This window comes from Lathyrus oleraceus, chromosome 3 (genome assembly GCF_024323335.1).
Source record: "Lathyrus oleraceus cultivar Zhongwan6 chromosome 3, CAAS_Psat_ZW6_1.0, whole genome shotgun sequence".
In the NCBI taxonomy this organism is placed as follows: Eukaryota; Viridiplantae; Streptophyta; class Magnoliopsida; order Fabales; family Fabaceae; genus Lathyrus; species Lathyrus oleraceus.
The window spans coordinates 460034036-460051080 of NC_066581.1; the positions used below are offsets into that span (position 1 = coordinate 460034036).

Sequence of the window (17045 nt, forward strand, 5' to 3'; positions counted from 1 at the left end):
AGGTTTTGGTCAGGGCTTCTTGTTCAGTGGTCTAACTCTGTGTTCTTCATTTATTTTGAAGACAAGTTGACGCACCGGTACTATACCAGAGCCAACTCATCAAAGCTAATGGATCACCTCGAGCAAGAGAACATAGAACTCAAGGAGGAAGTGGCAAGATTGACTGCCCTGATGGAGTCATTCTTAGCCGCCCAAAGCCAGTCTTCTCCAACGCCTTCAACTCCTCCCCAGAGGATGGTCATTTCTGACATTGTTTCCTCCATCGTGCCTGCTGCCAGCGCTCACTTTGCTCCTTCAGCTATGCCAGCCGGGTTTCCCTGGAGGATGCCCGCGAACATTGTTCCAGAGGGTCTCTCCCCAACGTTTGCTTCTCTGCCGGCATCTAGCTCGGTCCTTGCTGTGCCACCTCCAGTCGTGCATACTTTACCGAGAGTTGATGACACCATTTATCACTCTGAGCCATCTGAGGGCCCAGATGTCTACGAGAAAATGGGCGATATAAATGATCAATTCCTTGAGCTGCGCAAGGAACTTAAAACTCTCAGAGGGAAGGACCTCTTCGGCAAATCTGCTGTTGAGCTATTTCTCGTACCCAATGTCAAGATTCCAGTCAAATTCAAAGTGTTGGACTTTGAAAAGTACAAAGGAAAAACTTGCCCGCTCAGCCATCTTGTGATGTATGCACGCAAGATGTCGACTAAAACCTGGAAACAATCAAATCCTGATCCATTACTTCCAGGACAACCTGTCCAGTGCCGCTTTGAGATGGTACATGGGCCTGGATATTGCGAACATCCGCTCCTTCAACAACCTTGGCGAAGTCTTCGCCAAGCAGTACAAGTATATCGTTGATGTGGCTCCCGATAGGGACCAACTGAGGGCCATGTCCCTGAAGGAGAAAGAAACATTTAAGGAGTATGCCCAGAGGTGACGCGAATTGGCTGCACGGATTGTGCCCCCTCTGAAAGAGAAAGAAATGACGAAGATCTTTCTCAAGACTTTAAGCTCTTTCTACTACGAGCGGATGATTGCTAGCGCTCCTTCTGACTTCACCGAGATGGTGAACATGGGGATGCGTTTAGAAGAAGGAGTCAGGGAAGGGCGCCTGACTAGAGAAGAAGGCTCTTCTGCCAAACGTTATGTGGCGTTTTCCAAGAAGAAAGATGGAGAGGCACCTGTTGTGACCTCCCATGCTAAACAAGGAAGACCCTCTATGAAGAGGAAGACTGGGCGTCCCGCCAGTAACCCGCACTAGGTGGATCATATAGCACCTGCATTCAGAGAGAACCAACATTATCAACATTAGAACCAGCAACAGCAACATCAGCCGTATCAACAACAACAACATCGTCCGCAACAGCAGGCCTACCAGCCTCAAAACAAAAATCAAACCAGCACTAGCTATGATAGGAAGAGGGTCAGTTTTGATCCTATTCCAATGACCTATGCAGAATTATATCCTTCATTAATTGAAAGGAAGCTGATCACTCCACGTGACCCATCTGCTATACCGACTAACCCTCAGTGGGGGTATAAGCCCGAGCTTCATTGTGTTTATCATTCCGGTCCTCCCGGACATGATGTGGAGAATTGTTACCCTCTCAAGACCAAGGTTCAAGACCTTGTTAGAAGCGGTATTCTGTTTTTCGAGGACGTAGGTCCTAACGTCAAGAAGAACCCATTACCCGAGCATGGGAAATCTGTTATTAATATGGTTCAGGATTGTCCTGGCAAATACAAGGTCAAATATGTTAGCCATATCAGACAATCACTGGTCGAGATGCATAGACTGTTATGTGGATACAATCATTATGAGCATGACCATGACAGCTGCCGTGTATGCACTGTCAATGAGAGCGGATGCCATCACGTCAGGAAAGACATCCAAGAAATGCTGGATCAGGGTGTGATCGAGATACTTCATAATCGTGATGAGGATGAAGTTAATGTGATATCGCATGTATTCAGGATACCTGAGCCTGTTATTATCAGATATGATGGCAGCAAGTAGAAGGCCTCTCCTACTCTCATTATTAAGTCAGCTGGCCCTGTTCCATACTCTTCCGACAAGGTTGTTCCCTATCGATATAATGCAGTTGCATTAGAAGATGGGAAGGAGGTGCCTCTGCCCTCCACCTCTGTGATAAATATTGTTGATGTCAGTGGTTTGACCCACAGTGGTCGTGTTTTCTCGGCGCCGCCGAAACCCCAGCCTGACACCAGAAGAACTGATGCTGCTGATAGTATCGTCCGTCCTATGGGGAATTCTTCTTCTTCTCTGAATTCGTCACTTGCTGTTGATAGACCTGTCGCTGCTGCTAGAGCTCCTGTCCCTGCTGGCCAAAATGGCATGATGAAAGAGGACTGTGATGAGATGCTGAGGCTCATCAAGAGGAGCGAGTATAATGTTATAGATCAGCTGCTACAAACGCCTTCAAAGATATTTGTGTTGTCTTTGTTGATGAACTCTGAGCCACACCGTGAAGCTTTGCAGAAGGTGTTGGACGTGGTGTACGTGGATCATGACGTCACCATAGAACAGTTTGATAGCATTGTTGCAAACATTACTGCTTGTAACAACCCAAGCTTCTGTGATGTTGATCTTTTCGAGGAGGGAAAAGACCACAATTTGGCACTTCACATTTCAATGAACTGCAAGGATGATGCCATGTCTAATGTGCTGGTAGACACAGGATCATCGCTGAATGTGTTACCAAAATCCACTCTGGTGAAACTTTCTTACCAGGGGCCTCACATGAGGCAGAGTGGAGTGGTTGTGAGAGCTTTTGATGGATCCCGAATGACTGTGATTGGTGAGGTTGAACTCCAAATCAAGATTGGACCTAGTGATTTCCAGGTCACTTTTCAGGTCATGGATATCCACCCATCATATAGTTGTTTGTTAGGAAGACCATGGATTCACGAGGCAGGCGCCGTGACATCCACCCTACACCAAAAGTTAAAGTTCATGAAGAACAAAAAGTTGGTGGTGGTAGGGGGAGAGAAGGCTCTCTTGGTAAGCCATTTGTCTTCCTTTTCTTACATTGATGCTGAGGATGAGGTTGGGACTCCGTTCCAAGCCTTGTCTATTGCTGAGCCTTCTAAGAAAGGAACTTCTTCATTTGCGTCCTACAATCATGCAAAGTTGGCCATTGAGCATGGCGCAACTACTGGTTTAGGACAAATGATTAAGCTGGAAGATAATAAATCCAGGGCTGGCATAGGGTACTCTTTGCGCACTTTTAACAAGCACGGTTTGTTTCAGAGTGGTGGATTCATCCACAAGGTCGAAGACCAAGAAGATGTTGTTGTTGTGGAAGATGATGTAGAGGAAGATTCTGGCAACTTTGTCATCCCTAGAGGAGTCTGCAATAATTGGGTCGCTGTTGATGTTCCAACAGTTGTCCATAAGTCCACATAATGTTCATTTTTTGTTTAAAAACCCTTCTCCCATGCCAAAAGGAGAAGTGATGACATTGTTGGCACATAAATACAATGATATTCATTCAATAAATACATGTTAAAGGTTTGATTTTCCAAATTATTTTCACTTTTTACTTTTTGCATGAAATTGGTGATCACAAAAAACCCTAAAAAGAGAATAAAATCAATCTTTTCATTTGCATAATGATTTGCCTTGTTTGAATTCTAAAACCTCTTTATATCCAAAATCATTATGCAGGTTGATCAACCCCATTGAACATAATGATCCAACACCATCTCCCAACTTTGAGTTCCATGTATTTGAGGCCGAAGATGATGATTTTGAAGAGATCCCTGATGAGATTACCCATCTTCTTGAGCACGAAGAGAAGATCATTCAGCCACATCCTGAGAATCTGGAAACAGTCAACTTAGGGTCTGAAGATTCTGTTCGTGAGGTGAAGATTGGGGCACTCCTGGAAGAGTCTATGAAGAAGGGGTTGATTGAGTTTCTACGAGAGTATGTCGACGTCTTTGCCTGGTCATATGAAGACATGCCTGGTCTGGATACTGATATCGTGCAACATTTCCTGCCTTTGAAGCCTGACTACGTGCCTGTAAAGCAGAAGCTCAGAAGAACTCATCCTAATATGGCAGTGAAGATTAAAGAAGAAGTTCAGAAGCAAATTGATGCGGGGTTTCTGGTGACTTCTACATATCCTCAATGGGTGGCCAATATTGTGCTCGTGCCTAAGAAAGATGGAAAAGTCCGAATGTGTGTGGACTATAGGGACTTGAATAAAGCTAGTCCGAAAGATGATTTTCCTCTACCACATATTGATAGGTTGGTAGACAATACAGCTAAATTCAATGTCTTCTCATTTATGGACGGAATTTCCGGTTATAATCAGATCAAAATGGCACTCGAGGATATGGAGAAGACAACATTCATCACACCTTGGGGAACATTCTGTTATCGAGTGATGCCCTTCGATTTGAAGAACGTCGGAGCCACGTATCAACGAGCTATGACTATCTTGTTTCACGATATGATGCACAAGGAGATTGAGGTATATGTTGATGATATGATTGCATTTGTTGAAGCTTTTTCAGCGTTTGAGGAAATACAAACTCCGTCTGAATCCGAACAAGTGTACATTTGGAGTCCGTTCCAACAAGTTATTGGGCTTTATTGTCAGCGAAAGAGGTATTGAAGTTGATCTTGCCAAGGTCAAAGCAATACAAGAGATGCCTGCACCCAAAACTGAGAAGCAAGTCCGAGGTTTTCTTGGCCGCTTGAATTATATTTCCATATTTATATCCCACATGACTGCCACATGTGCGCCAATATTCAAGCTCCTCCGAAAAGATCAGCGTCATGATTGGACCGAGGATTGCCAGAAAGCCTTTGACAGTATCAAAGAGTATCTGTCCGAGCCTCGGATTCTATCTCCTCCTGTGGAAGGGAGACCCTTGATTATGTATTTGACAATTCTTGAAGATTCCATGGGTTGTGTATTGGGTCAACAAGACAAATCAGGGAAGAAAGAGTATGCTATATACTATCTGAGTAAGAAGTTCACTGATTGTGAGTCTCGATACTCAATGCTTGAGAAGATATGTTGTGCTTTGGCTTGCGCTACTAAGCGCTTACGCCAGTATATGTTGAATCATACAACTTGGTTGACATCCAATATGGATCCAATCAAGTATATCTTTGAGAAGCCTGCTTTAACTGGGAGGATTGCCCGTTGGCAGATGCTGTTGTCTGAGTATGATATTGAGTATCGAGCTCAGAACGCTATTAAGGGTAGTATCTTGGCTGACCACTTGGCACATCAACCAATTGAGGATTATCAGTCTGTTCAGTATGACTTCCTAGATGAGGAGATTCTGTATTTGAAGATGAAAGATTGCGACGAGCCTACGCTCGATGAAGGGCCAGAGTCTGAATCCCAATGGAGCATGGTATTTGATGGCGCTGTAAATCAATATGGAAATGGTATTGGGTAAGTGATTATTACTCCTCAGGACACACATTTTCCTTTTACAGCAAGGCTAACTTTCAAATGCATGAATAATATGGCGGAGTATGAGGCTTGTATTATGGGTTTAGAAGAGTGTATTGATGTTAGGATCAAACATCTTGATGTTTATGGTGATTCGGCCCTTGTTATTAATCAGATAAAGGGTGAATGGGAGACGAATCAGCCTGGCCTCATCCAATATAGAGATTATGCGAGGAGGATTTCAGCTTTCTTTACTAAGGTTGATTTCCATCGTATTCCTCGAGATGAGAATCGGATAGCAGATGCGCTTGCTACGCTTGCTTCGATGATTGTGGTGAAATTCTGGAATGAAGTTCCCAATATCACTGTGATGCGCTTGGATAGACCAGCTCATGTATTTGCAGTTGAAGAAGTAAAAGATGATAAGCCATGGTATTATGATATCAAGTGTTTTCTTCAGAGTCAGATTTACCCGCCTGGGGCATCTGTTAAAGATAGGAAGACTTTGAGAAGATTATCTGGCAGTTTCTACCTCAATGGCGGTGTGCTTTATAAGAGGAATTTTGACATGGTTTTGCTCAGATGCGTGGATAGACACGAAGCAGACCTGTTAATGACTGAAGTCCATGAGGGTTTATTTGGTACTCATTCCAATGGACATGTCATGGCTAAGAAGATATTGAGAGCAGGCTACTATTGGCTGACAATGGAGTCTGACTGCTGCAAATATGTGAAGAAATGCCATAAGTGTCAGATTTATGCGGATAAAATCCATATTCCCCCGACACTTCTGAATGTGATTTCATCACCATGGCCTTTCTCTATGTGGGGATTTGACATGATTGGCATGATAGAGCCAAAGGCGTTCAACGGTCACAGGTTTATTCTCGTAACAATTGATTACTTCACCAAGGGGGTCGAAGCGGCATCATATGCAAACGTGACCAGGCAGGTAGTTGTGAAGTTTATCAAGAATCAACTCATATGCCGTTATGGTGTGCCAGATAAGATCATTACTGATAATGGATCTAACTTGAACAACAAGATGATGAAAGAGTTGTGTAGCGAGTTCAAGATTGCACATCATAATTCTTCTCTTTATAGACCCCAGATGAATGGGGCTGTTGAAGCTGCTAACAAGAACATCAAGAATATTATCTAGAAGATGGTTGTTACGTACAAAGATTGGCATGAGATGCTGCCATTTGCTTTGCATGGTTATCGTACATCTGTCCACACTTCAACAGGGGCAACCCCTTTCTCTCTTGTATATGGCATGGAGGTTGTGCTCCCCGTGGAAGTTGAGATCCCATCAATGAGAGTCTTGATGGAAGCCAAGTTGACTGAGGCTGAATGGGTTCAGAGTCGTTATGACCAGCTGAACTTAATAGAAGAGAAGAGATTGACTGCCATGTGCCATGGTCAGTTATATCAGCAAAGGATGAAGAAAGCCTTTGATAAGAAGGTCAAGCCACGTTTTTTTCGAGAAGGTGACCTCGTGCTCAAGAAAGTCTTGTCATTCGCGCTCGATTCCAGGGGCAAGTGGACTCCAAACTATGAAGGTCCATATGTTGTTAAGAGAGCATTTTTAGGCGGTGCTTTGATACTTACAACTATGGATGGGGAGGATTTCACTCGTCCTGTGAATTCAGATGCAGTCAAGAAATACTTCTCCTAAAATAAAAACAGAATAGCTCGCTATGTTGAAAAACCGAAAGGGCGGCTTAGGCCAAAAGGAGCGTCTTGTTGGATTGAAAACCCGAAAGGGCGATCCAGGCAAAAGTTAGAGACATGAAGAATATATATATATATATATATATATATATATATATATATATATATATATATATATATATCCCGCTAGATTTAGTACCTCACCCTGGGCAATCTAGGCAAAAATTAGGGATTTGGCAAGTAACTGCATCCTGACAAGACTTTGTTTTTCAGCCGTCTTCTGTCAAAGATTCTCGCTCAGTCATCGTCAACTTAAGCTTCAAATACATTGGATTCAGAGTTGGTGGAGAAATGGTCATTATGTTCAATGTAGCCTTTTTCCAATATATATCACCAATTTCAAATTTGTATATATATATATATATATATATATATATATATATATATATCCCGCTAGATTGAGTACCTCACCCTGGGGCAATCTAGGCAAAAATTAGGGATTTGGCAAGTAACTACATCCTGACAAGACTTTGTTTTTCAGCCTTCTTCTGTCAAAGATTCTCCTCAGTCATCGTCAACTGAAGCTTCAAATACATTGGATTCAGAGTTGGTGGAGAAATGGTCATTATGTTCAATGTAGCCTTTTTTCCAATATATATCACCAATATCAAATTTGTAAAGATCCATGGAGTCTTGCCATTTGCAGACTACCATTCCATCAAATAAATTTGAGCCTTTATCCAATTCTTTGCACTCTTATTTGTTCTTGTTCAACAAATATTTACATGTTTTAATTGATAAATAAAATTTGTTTTAAATAAAGTTTTTATAAACTGTTTTTCAACAAAGTGAACATTTACAAAAGACTGAAAGGATAAATGGAATATCCTCAGTGCTCTCCCAAGGATAGTATGATCTCCAAAAGGGTAAGACATTTGTTCATATTCCTTGCATATTTGTATCCTCTTCATCATCTTTCAGTTTGTCTCCTCAGTGAGCGCAGAAAGGTAATACACCACAAAATCCCCAGAGAGTATGGATATTGGTCTCAGTCTTCTAGCTCCCAAGTGAGTCTGGATCCAACATAGGTGTTTTATCAATTATATGGTTGACATCCCTTGTGTGGATTGATCTAAAATCCCTTATAGATTGATAATTTGACAAGCTAATCTTTTCGAGGAAGTTGGTACTTCTTCATTCAGATTGGAAATCTCCTGCAGAGCGAGTTAGAATTCCCTGCATGAGTGGAATTTTCAACAAGTTGGTTTGTAGCTTATCCCCAGTGGATTCACATACATTGATATCCAGCAGGTTTGCCTCCCGTTCATTCCTTAGTAGGGTTTCTCACATTTGGCTTTCCCCAGTATGGTCACCAGCAGGTTCTCTCCAGCTGATCGCCTACAGGTTATTCCCGGTTCAGTCATCAGCAGTTGTTTCCCTAGTGGAGTTGCCTGATCGGAGTCTGTTTGTTGTTACTTCCTCCTTCTCAGATAGTTTCCTTCTATAGGAGTGGGTGATGAAAATGTTTATTTTCCATCCCCAGCGGAGCAGTGTTTTCTCTTCTCCTCGGCAAAGATTGTTTCTCCAGCAATATGAGGAATTGTGATGGTTATTGGAACTTTTGATTGGTGGTTTTTCCCCACAGAGTTTCATATCTTCCTCTGGTTTTTCCCCAGTAGAGTTACTTCTACGGCGGATCTTATCCATGTTTAGTTCCCCCAGCTAAGACTCTACCTAATCCTAGTTTGGCTTTGGAACTTCTAAAAAGATGTGTTATCTTCTTCCCTAGTGGAGTGACTAGTTCTCCTTCTCCGCAGCAGAGACATTCCTTCCGTGGTTAGAAGTGAATATTGTTTGATGTGCTTCTGTTTGGTGGTTTTTCCCCACAGAATTCCACATCACCCTCCTGATAAGATTCACAGAAGAGTTCTTCTCTAGCTGATCTTATCCATGTCTCTGCATACTGTTGGAAGATCCCCAATTTTGGTGGTTGTGATCCTTTGCTTGTTCCCCAACTTTGGTGGTTTCCTAGTATTTATTGCCCCCATCAGATTGGATTTCCCCAGTGGGCCTGGCTTTCTCTTTTGAGATGTTGTACCGGATGTCTGTCTGTTGATTCATGGACCTGCTTGTGTTAGATATGTCTGTTTGTCAGCATTAATCATACATAAACTACTCATATACATGCATAATTATAACATTTAGATATTCATGTTGTATTTCTTTGCCATATATCTTTGTTTGTTATCTCCTGATAATGGTGAAATCTTTCCCCAAGTGGATGATTGTGTCTGATCTCTCCATATAGAGTCAGCCCCATAGGCAGAAAGTGTCTATCCTTTCCTCCATATTCCCCACTGAGTTATGTCCTCATGGATGATTAGTATTTCAGTTTCCTCCCAAAACATGTATTGGGACGGAATTACTCCCCTGAGCTATATCCTCATTGGGTTGAGTCTTGTTTCATTGCGTGTCTCTAGTTTGTCCGTAGACTGACCCCTGTCTTGTTATTTCCCCTGCACTTCCCTGTGGTTCAGGTGATCAATTACTCAGTAAACAGTAATTGTTCATTCTCTCCCCAGCGGATGTTGTGGCCTTCTACCCAGTAACCTGTAGTTGTAAGTCCTATTTTCTGTGGTTTTCTACCCAGTAACTGGTAGTTGTAAACCCCATTTTCGTCCCCTTGCAGAGTTAACCCTTGATGTTGTTCATCCTAACCGATGACGGTTACACTCTTCTGTGGTTTTCTACCTAGTGATCGGTAGATGTAATCCTCTATTTGTTGGTTATCTTGATCCAATATTCAGTATTGATATTCCTTCCTTTTTAGTATACCATCCAGTAACCGGTGATATATCTCCCGGATCATTGCTTTTGTCAATGTATCCCCAGTGGGCCATCTTTCATTCACCCTTGTTTGGTAATGATTGTCTCTCCCCTTGGATTGGTCATCATTTTATACCCAGTAGCCGGTATCCCGATGTCCTTTCTTTTCGGTCGATTTATCCTTTATTAACCCAGTAACCGGTTGTGGATAATCTTCCATGCGAGTATGTTATCTATGTTCTGACGGTAATAGATAATATATCTCATGCGCTCTTCAGTTGAAGCCTTTGTTTTTCCCCAGTCGAGTAAGATTCGTATTTCCTCATGGAACCGAATGTCCATCCAGAAATCGAGTTTGCTTTTTCAGCCCTCCTTTCGGATGATTAGTGTCTTTGAAATGTTCCCAATTCACGCCTGATTGGTCACCTATTATATGCCCGATAACCGGTATCCCTAGTGTTCCTTCCTTCTGCTCCCTATTATAACTTTTTATCCCCTGTGGAGTCAGAGTTTCCTGAGTTGAAATATACCTTTAGGTCTTCCTCATACGTTTGGATGATTGATATCTATCACCCTTATACCGGTCTTAGATATTCATTCTCCCCGAGCGTGTTGTTTTAGTTCACCCTTATACTGGTGATTTGATCACATGTCTCTTTGAGCTTATTACCCAGTAATCGGTAATACCTCATTTGTTTCTTCCTAGGCTGAGTCCTTTGTGGATTTCCCCACCTGAGTCCCTTTGTGGACATTCCCCATCTGAGTCCAGATTTTTTTATCCGAGGTATCCTTTGTGGATAGTTTTGCTATATTGGCATATTCCTCAATACATGCATCTTTGCGTCAGCTCAAGTCTTTCCATTGATTTATTTTCATGGAATCCCTTCGTGTCTCCCAGCATGTTTTAAGTCGTGACATGCTCACGCATTTTATCCCCTTTATTCCGCAGTAAAGTCCCTAGAGTCTTTGTCCCATTTATGAGTGTATTACTCATATGGATTTTCAGTTTCTCCTGATTTCTTTTCTTTGTGGACATATATCCCCACAGAGTATTAATTTTTGCATACATACATTTGCATCATGAGGTCTCTTAGGGACCAAAATTCGTCTCTTTGTTATTATTTAAGCCCATTCTACCTCGTCGAGACGAAGATTTTAACCTTCATATCTCCGCCTAGAATGACCTTAAATAGGGGCATCTGTAAGACCCTAATTTTGACCCTAAGATCCCTTATGGCATCATATCATTGCACATTGCATTTGCCTCAAGGATCAGAGTATCTTGGCTCCTTAACCCTAAGGTGGGACTTGTGTGACTTGAATTGTATATTATTGCTTTTCTTATTTTGTTTACTAGCCAAAAGCACACAAATATGTGACTAACTTTGTTTGTTTTGAAGCTTGAGCAGTCAAGTGATCCAAGGCTCCTAGGAGGCCCCTATGCCCATTGAAGTGGCCAGATGAAGTGAAAGCAAGCATGAAAATGGTTCACAAAGCTCTCAAGCATCATATATGCCTCCCAAGTATCTCAATTATTCAATTTGATCAAGATAAACCAAAGGGCTTGAGGATTGCTTCCCAAGGAAACCCTAATTCAACTGTGCATTGACTGTGCCTTGCTCATGAAGCAACCTCAACGTATGATCAAATACAATCAATGTAAGTTCTTTCATTCATCATTTTATGCATATATGTGCCTATGTGAGTTTCCTTAATCATCCATTCATCAAGGTTTGAAGTTTGGCTTTGAGAAGTTGATCAGTCAATTCATTTGACTATTTTGAAATCCACTGAGACCTAACTTTTCATGTGTTTGTCAAATGAAGATGACCCCAAGATAAAATATCTTCTTAAGACCCATGTGAACAAGTTTAATGTTCATAAAAAATTTATTTGAAGCTTGTAAGGTCATCATTCATTTAAAAATATTATAGGTCATTTTGACTGAAACCCTAATTTTGGGTCAACTTCCCAAGGACCTAACTCCTTCATTTTTTATGATTTTGAGGTGGGACCAAGTGAATTGGAAATTTTAAGATGTCTAATTCATTTTTTATGTTGGACAAAGTTTCATAATCCTAAAATAAACACATGTGATAATACAAAATATTATAGGTCACTTTGGACCAAAGTCATTGAAATGTGAAAAAGTCCAACTTCAAGTGACCATAACTTTCTCATAAAAAATCAAAATGATGCAAACATTAAGTCCAAATTAATTATATTGAAAATATATACAACTTTTTTGTTGAAGGTTTTGTCATTTGAGTCTTGCATCATTGAAACAGAAGGGCTTGAAGTTGGTACATTTTGGCAAAAATTCCATATACATGTTTTGTTCGACATAACATTTGTTTCTCATGTCAAGACCTTTCCAACCATTACCCACATGCCTATGTTTCAATTTTTCAAAGGGGATTTTCGAAGAGGTGAAGTTTTATGATTATTTATGGAAGCCATGTTGAATCTTTGTGCACAAGCTAATACGTTGCAGGTTGCACATCCAAATCATCTCACACTCATCTCAGCTTGCATTTTCCATTGCATATGGGCCTCCCATGCGCCTGTACAGGCCCATGCATGGAGGACCCAACTTCACATGCACACGAGTTCCTTCATGCTTGCATCAAGCTTGCCTATAAATAGAAGACTGCATTCACTTCAAAAGCCAACCTAAAGGCGCCTGAAGTTCTGCACAAGTGAAATCCCAACCTCCATTAAAAGGAATTTTGAGTTTTTTCTTTCAATTTTCAAGTTCAATTTTCATCTTCATTGGTTGATCTTTGAACTTCAATTCCTGAACAAGCTTCATCAAAGAATTGGAGTGGATCTAGCACGGAAAAGCTGCACTTCAAAGGTTGTTGTTCAAACTGTTTTCATTCGAAACTCCTTGGACATTGATCATTTCTTGCATTGCTTAGTACCTCTGAAGTCCTCATGTGAGAGACAATTGATTTGAGCTTTTAATTTCATGAATTGAATAAGTTCAGTTTGAACACCAAAAATTTCCATCTCAGATTTCTGTCTCTATAGAGATCTTGAGTGGAAACCAAGGGTACAGGGGTGATGTACGTTACCCCAGCTTTCCATTGATGTATAGATCGTGCATTTTGGTGAAGGTTTCGAAACCTGCAAATTTTGGTCGGAACTGTGAGTCTCGCCGGAGAAGACGGTGGTTTCCACCACCGTTCCCACGTGGACGAGTTCATGGCCATTGGATCTGTTGCTTATGATTTAATCTGGACCTTTGGTTTAATTGACTTTATTAAATGCTTTGTGTTACGCGTTTGACCAAGCCCTACCATGAGCGCGTGCTATACAGCCTTCTGATCAGCCACGTCATTTAATGAGCCTTGATCAGACACTCTTTGTTTTTTTCCAAGTTTTGAATTTCATTTTATTTTCTTTAATTCCATTTTTATTTTAAAAATTCATAACTTCTTCATTTTTAATCATAAAAATATGGGACCAATTGCAAAAAAAATCTTTTAAATTCTAGTTTCTAAAAATGATTTTTAATATTTTTTATGATTCCATTTAATATTTTTTGTGAATTATTTCTTTTCTGGTTATTTTTAATTCATTTAAAATACTTTCCAATATTCAAAAATGCAAAAAATATTTCCTTAACATCATTGAATGATGATGGATCTATGAAAAATATTCTCATCAATTTCTTAATTGATTTGAGATTTATTTGAGATTTTAGTTCAATTATATTATTTTTCTTCATTTTTAATTGTTTAAAATTAGTTTCTGTTTTCAAAAAATGATGAAATTTTTTGTCAAACTTTGTTTGACCATGTTGAACTTATGATGATCCAATTGAACTTTTCCAAGTTGATTTGAATTGGATTTGAAGTTTGACCTTTATTTGTTTATTTTAATTCAAGTATTATTTTAATTCCAAAAAATTACCAAAAATATTTTTATTGTTTCTTGACTTCTAAGCTTCATCTCACTTCTATTTACCATTGACTGATGTTGATTTCATTCATATTTTGTCAATGTGTTTTGTTAATGTCATTTAAATTTCAATTATGTACATTCAATTTCTTCTTCTTCTTCTTCTTCTTCTTTTTTCTTTTTGATCGATGAGTTAATGATTGATAGTTAGCCTTGACATATGAGGGGCTTAACCTTATTTGATTCAAATCAAATTCATCTTGATCAAAGATCAAGTGAATTGCTTTGCATTAAAGATAAGTTTCTTCTTAGTCAAGCAAAAAACCTAAATCCATACAAGATCATTCTTCTTTTCTTTTGGCATGGCAAGTTGTAGGAGCTTCGCTTACTAGTCATGGTCTCTAACTTGTGTTTGTTGCCCATAGTTTTATTGACCAACCTCAGATAGGTGTGACTACTACGTTAGTCCACTTACGATTGCTTAACATAGCGCTAAATTGCCTTATGGCACACTAACACTAACTACTAATGATTAACTTTTAATTCAAGCATTTAATTCTTGCAATTTACTTTAATGCAATTTAATTTCTTGCTCATTAATTCATTTGTCTTTGCCTTTTGCTCACTTGAGCTCATGTTTATGCTTATGCAATTTGCCTTTTGCTCACTTGAGCACATTATTGTGTATATACTATTGCTTTGTGCTCGTTTTGTTTTTGTTTGTGTGAATCCAATGCAAATGGAGAAAGGACTTAGATTTAGGACCTCACCTATGCTAATAGAGTTTCAAGAGCAACTAGCACCTCATGCCTTTAGAATGATAAACATGTTGAAGAGCAACTAGGCCTCATGCCTTTAGAATGCTTAAAATCTTGAAGATAACATTGCAAGGATCCTAATTCTAAACTCACTCTTGTCCATTCTTTCTATTGCATTGTGGATCTTTTTGATTTGTGTGTTCTTGTGTTAGGGACCCCAAACTTGAGCTACTTAGAAGAACCATTGTCATGGACACCGAAGATAAGAGATACAAAAGCCAATTGGAAGATTCCTAGGAGCTTGATTGATTATTTGCTTGATTGCTTGAGTTATTTGATTATTGCTTGCTAAGTCCAAAGGAAAGGAGCAAGTTGGGTCATCTTTATGATCTCAAGAAGGGAACTCCAAGTGGTTTTATTTCTCTTCCCTCATCTTTGCATGTTTAGGATCTAGCCATTCTCTTCTTCTCTCCACTCTAACCCAAGCCAAACTTTTGTGCAAACATTAACATTACTTTCAAAATTAGAAACCTAGGCACTATGCCTTTGAATTTTCAAACTCTTTAAATAACACTTCTTTTGAATTGACTCCTAAGTCAACTTTGACCTTACTTTGTGAATACTTTTCCTTTGTAAATACAACTCACTCAAATGTTTTGTGGTTCAAATGACCATTTATGTTAAAACTTTTCATAAACATTAGCTATTAGGTTTGAGTTATCCTAGAGGTTGATATAATACTCACCTGTATCCTTAGTGATGGACCATAAGTCTTCCATGCTTATTATAGGGTTAACCCCTCACTAGCATGTTGAAGCTCTCCTCACATGGTGGATATGTGGTTTTAGGTTGAGTTTTCTCCTTTTGATAACAAAAGACCTTAAGGCTTTTTGCCAATCAATTCACCAACTTCTTTTGTGATTTTTAACCCGAATTACGAGGTTTTGATCCTACCTTTTTAAGATGGTACGTAGGCAATACGTTTATCCATTCAAACACAAAATTGTGAATAACTTGTATATTCTTTTCTCATCTCCCCAATCATGTTTGCACAAATATTTTCACAAATACCAACCTACCTGTAGCACCTCAAATTTGCCCCCCTCATTCATGCATTCATTTTTAGGTCATTTAACATTTCATATTGCATTTCATCATGTCAATCAGAATTAGATCCAAGAAGCTTGAATATCATCCAAGACACTTTGTGGGTTATATCTAGGTGATCAATCAACACAAGGGAATGACTTGAGTTACTTCCAACATGTTCAAATGGGGCCTATCCATCATTCAAAATGCTAATCTTGAAGGAGAAAAAGTCTGTTCCCGAGCTGTCATGCTCGCTAGGCGAGCAGCGTGGTTCGCCTAGCGAGTCTGAACTGTCATGCTCGCTAGGCGAGCAAATTCTTCGCTAGGTGAAGCGCACGCGTTTTAAAAATAAAAAAATATATATAACAGAAAAATCTTGGACTTGGACCTCTCTCATTTGAGCCCACCAATCCATGGAAATCAGGTTATAAATTCTAAAAATTCAGTGGAAAAACCTAAAAAAGAGCTAACAGAATTCAGAGCAGTCTCCATAGACACTGAAGAAAAAACTCCTTTGCACAGGATCACCTCTACCAATTCCATCTCATATAAACCCTAAGATTGCTTTACAAACCCAACCGGGCAATTCAATTTCATTCGATCTCTCCAATCAGGTTTGCCCTATTTCCATTACTTTATGCTTTCAATTTGAAATTTCTGAATGTATGAGGCATCATGGGTGAATTTGGAAGAGTGGGTATCGTTAGGTTTCACATGTGGGTTTAGATATGCATGAATGTGTAGAACAACGCCTTGAATGTTTGATCACTTAATTCCTGAAATGGGTACCACGGGGTTTGGGGTTACTGAAATCGGACTGTTATCGAGGAAGAACCCAGAATCCGCAGGCATTCGCTAGCAATTCGCTAGGCGAATCTGCAGCGAAGCTTTGCTAAGCCTTCGCTAAGCGAAGCAGTAACGATCGTGACAATAGTTGTTTTTTCTGTTTACTCTCTAATCCGTCTTGTCTTTGTTGGTTTTTCTGTTTCTATTGCATTCGTACACTGTTTACCTGACGCTGTTGTGGTTATGGTCCTTTTGTTTGGTGCAACTCTTGATTGCACCCCATCTTGTTATTCTAACTTGTTTGTTGAGTTTTTTGTGAGGGCTCACATGACTCTTGAAGAGATAGCTTGCTTGGTATTCCACTTTATTTGTGGGATACCATTTGGAGATTTATTCCGATTACTTTACTGACTTGCTTTCTTTGATGGTGCTAGCTTGAGAGATCACCGGGTTTCTTGCTTCTTTAGTTGTTATTACTTCGGATTTTTATCCGTGTGGTATATCTCTTGATCCCTTTATCTTTCCCTCATTTTACCGCTTTCTTAGCTGGAAGACCTCGATAGGAATGTGAAAC

The 17045-nt window shown here is 39.9% G+C and overlaps 1 protein-coding gene across 1 annotated transcript in view; it reads right to left on the minus strand.

The window, feature by feature from the left end:
• Positions 1-1211: 1211 nt before the first annotated feature.
• LOC127131658 (uncharacterized) overlaps positions 1212-17045 on the minus strand; it is a 66074-nt gene continuing 50240 nt past the window's right edge. The window contains exon 2 of the mRNA XM_051060571.1: positions 1212-1271. Within this exon, the coding sequence (XP_050916528.1) occupies positions 1212-1271 (60 nt within the window). The remainder of the gene's footprint in view (positions 1272-17045) is intronic.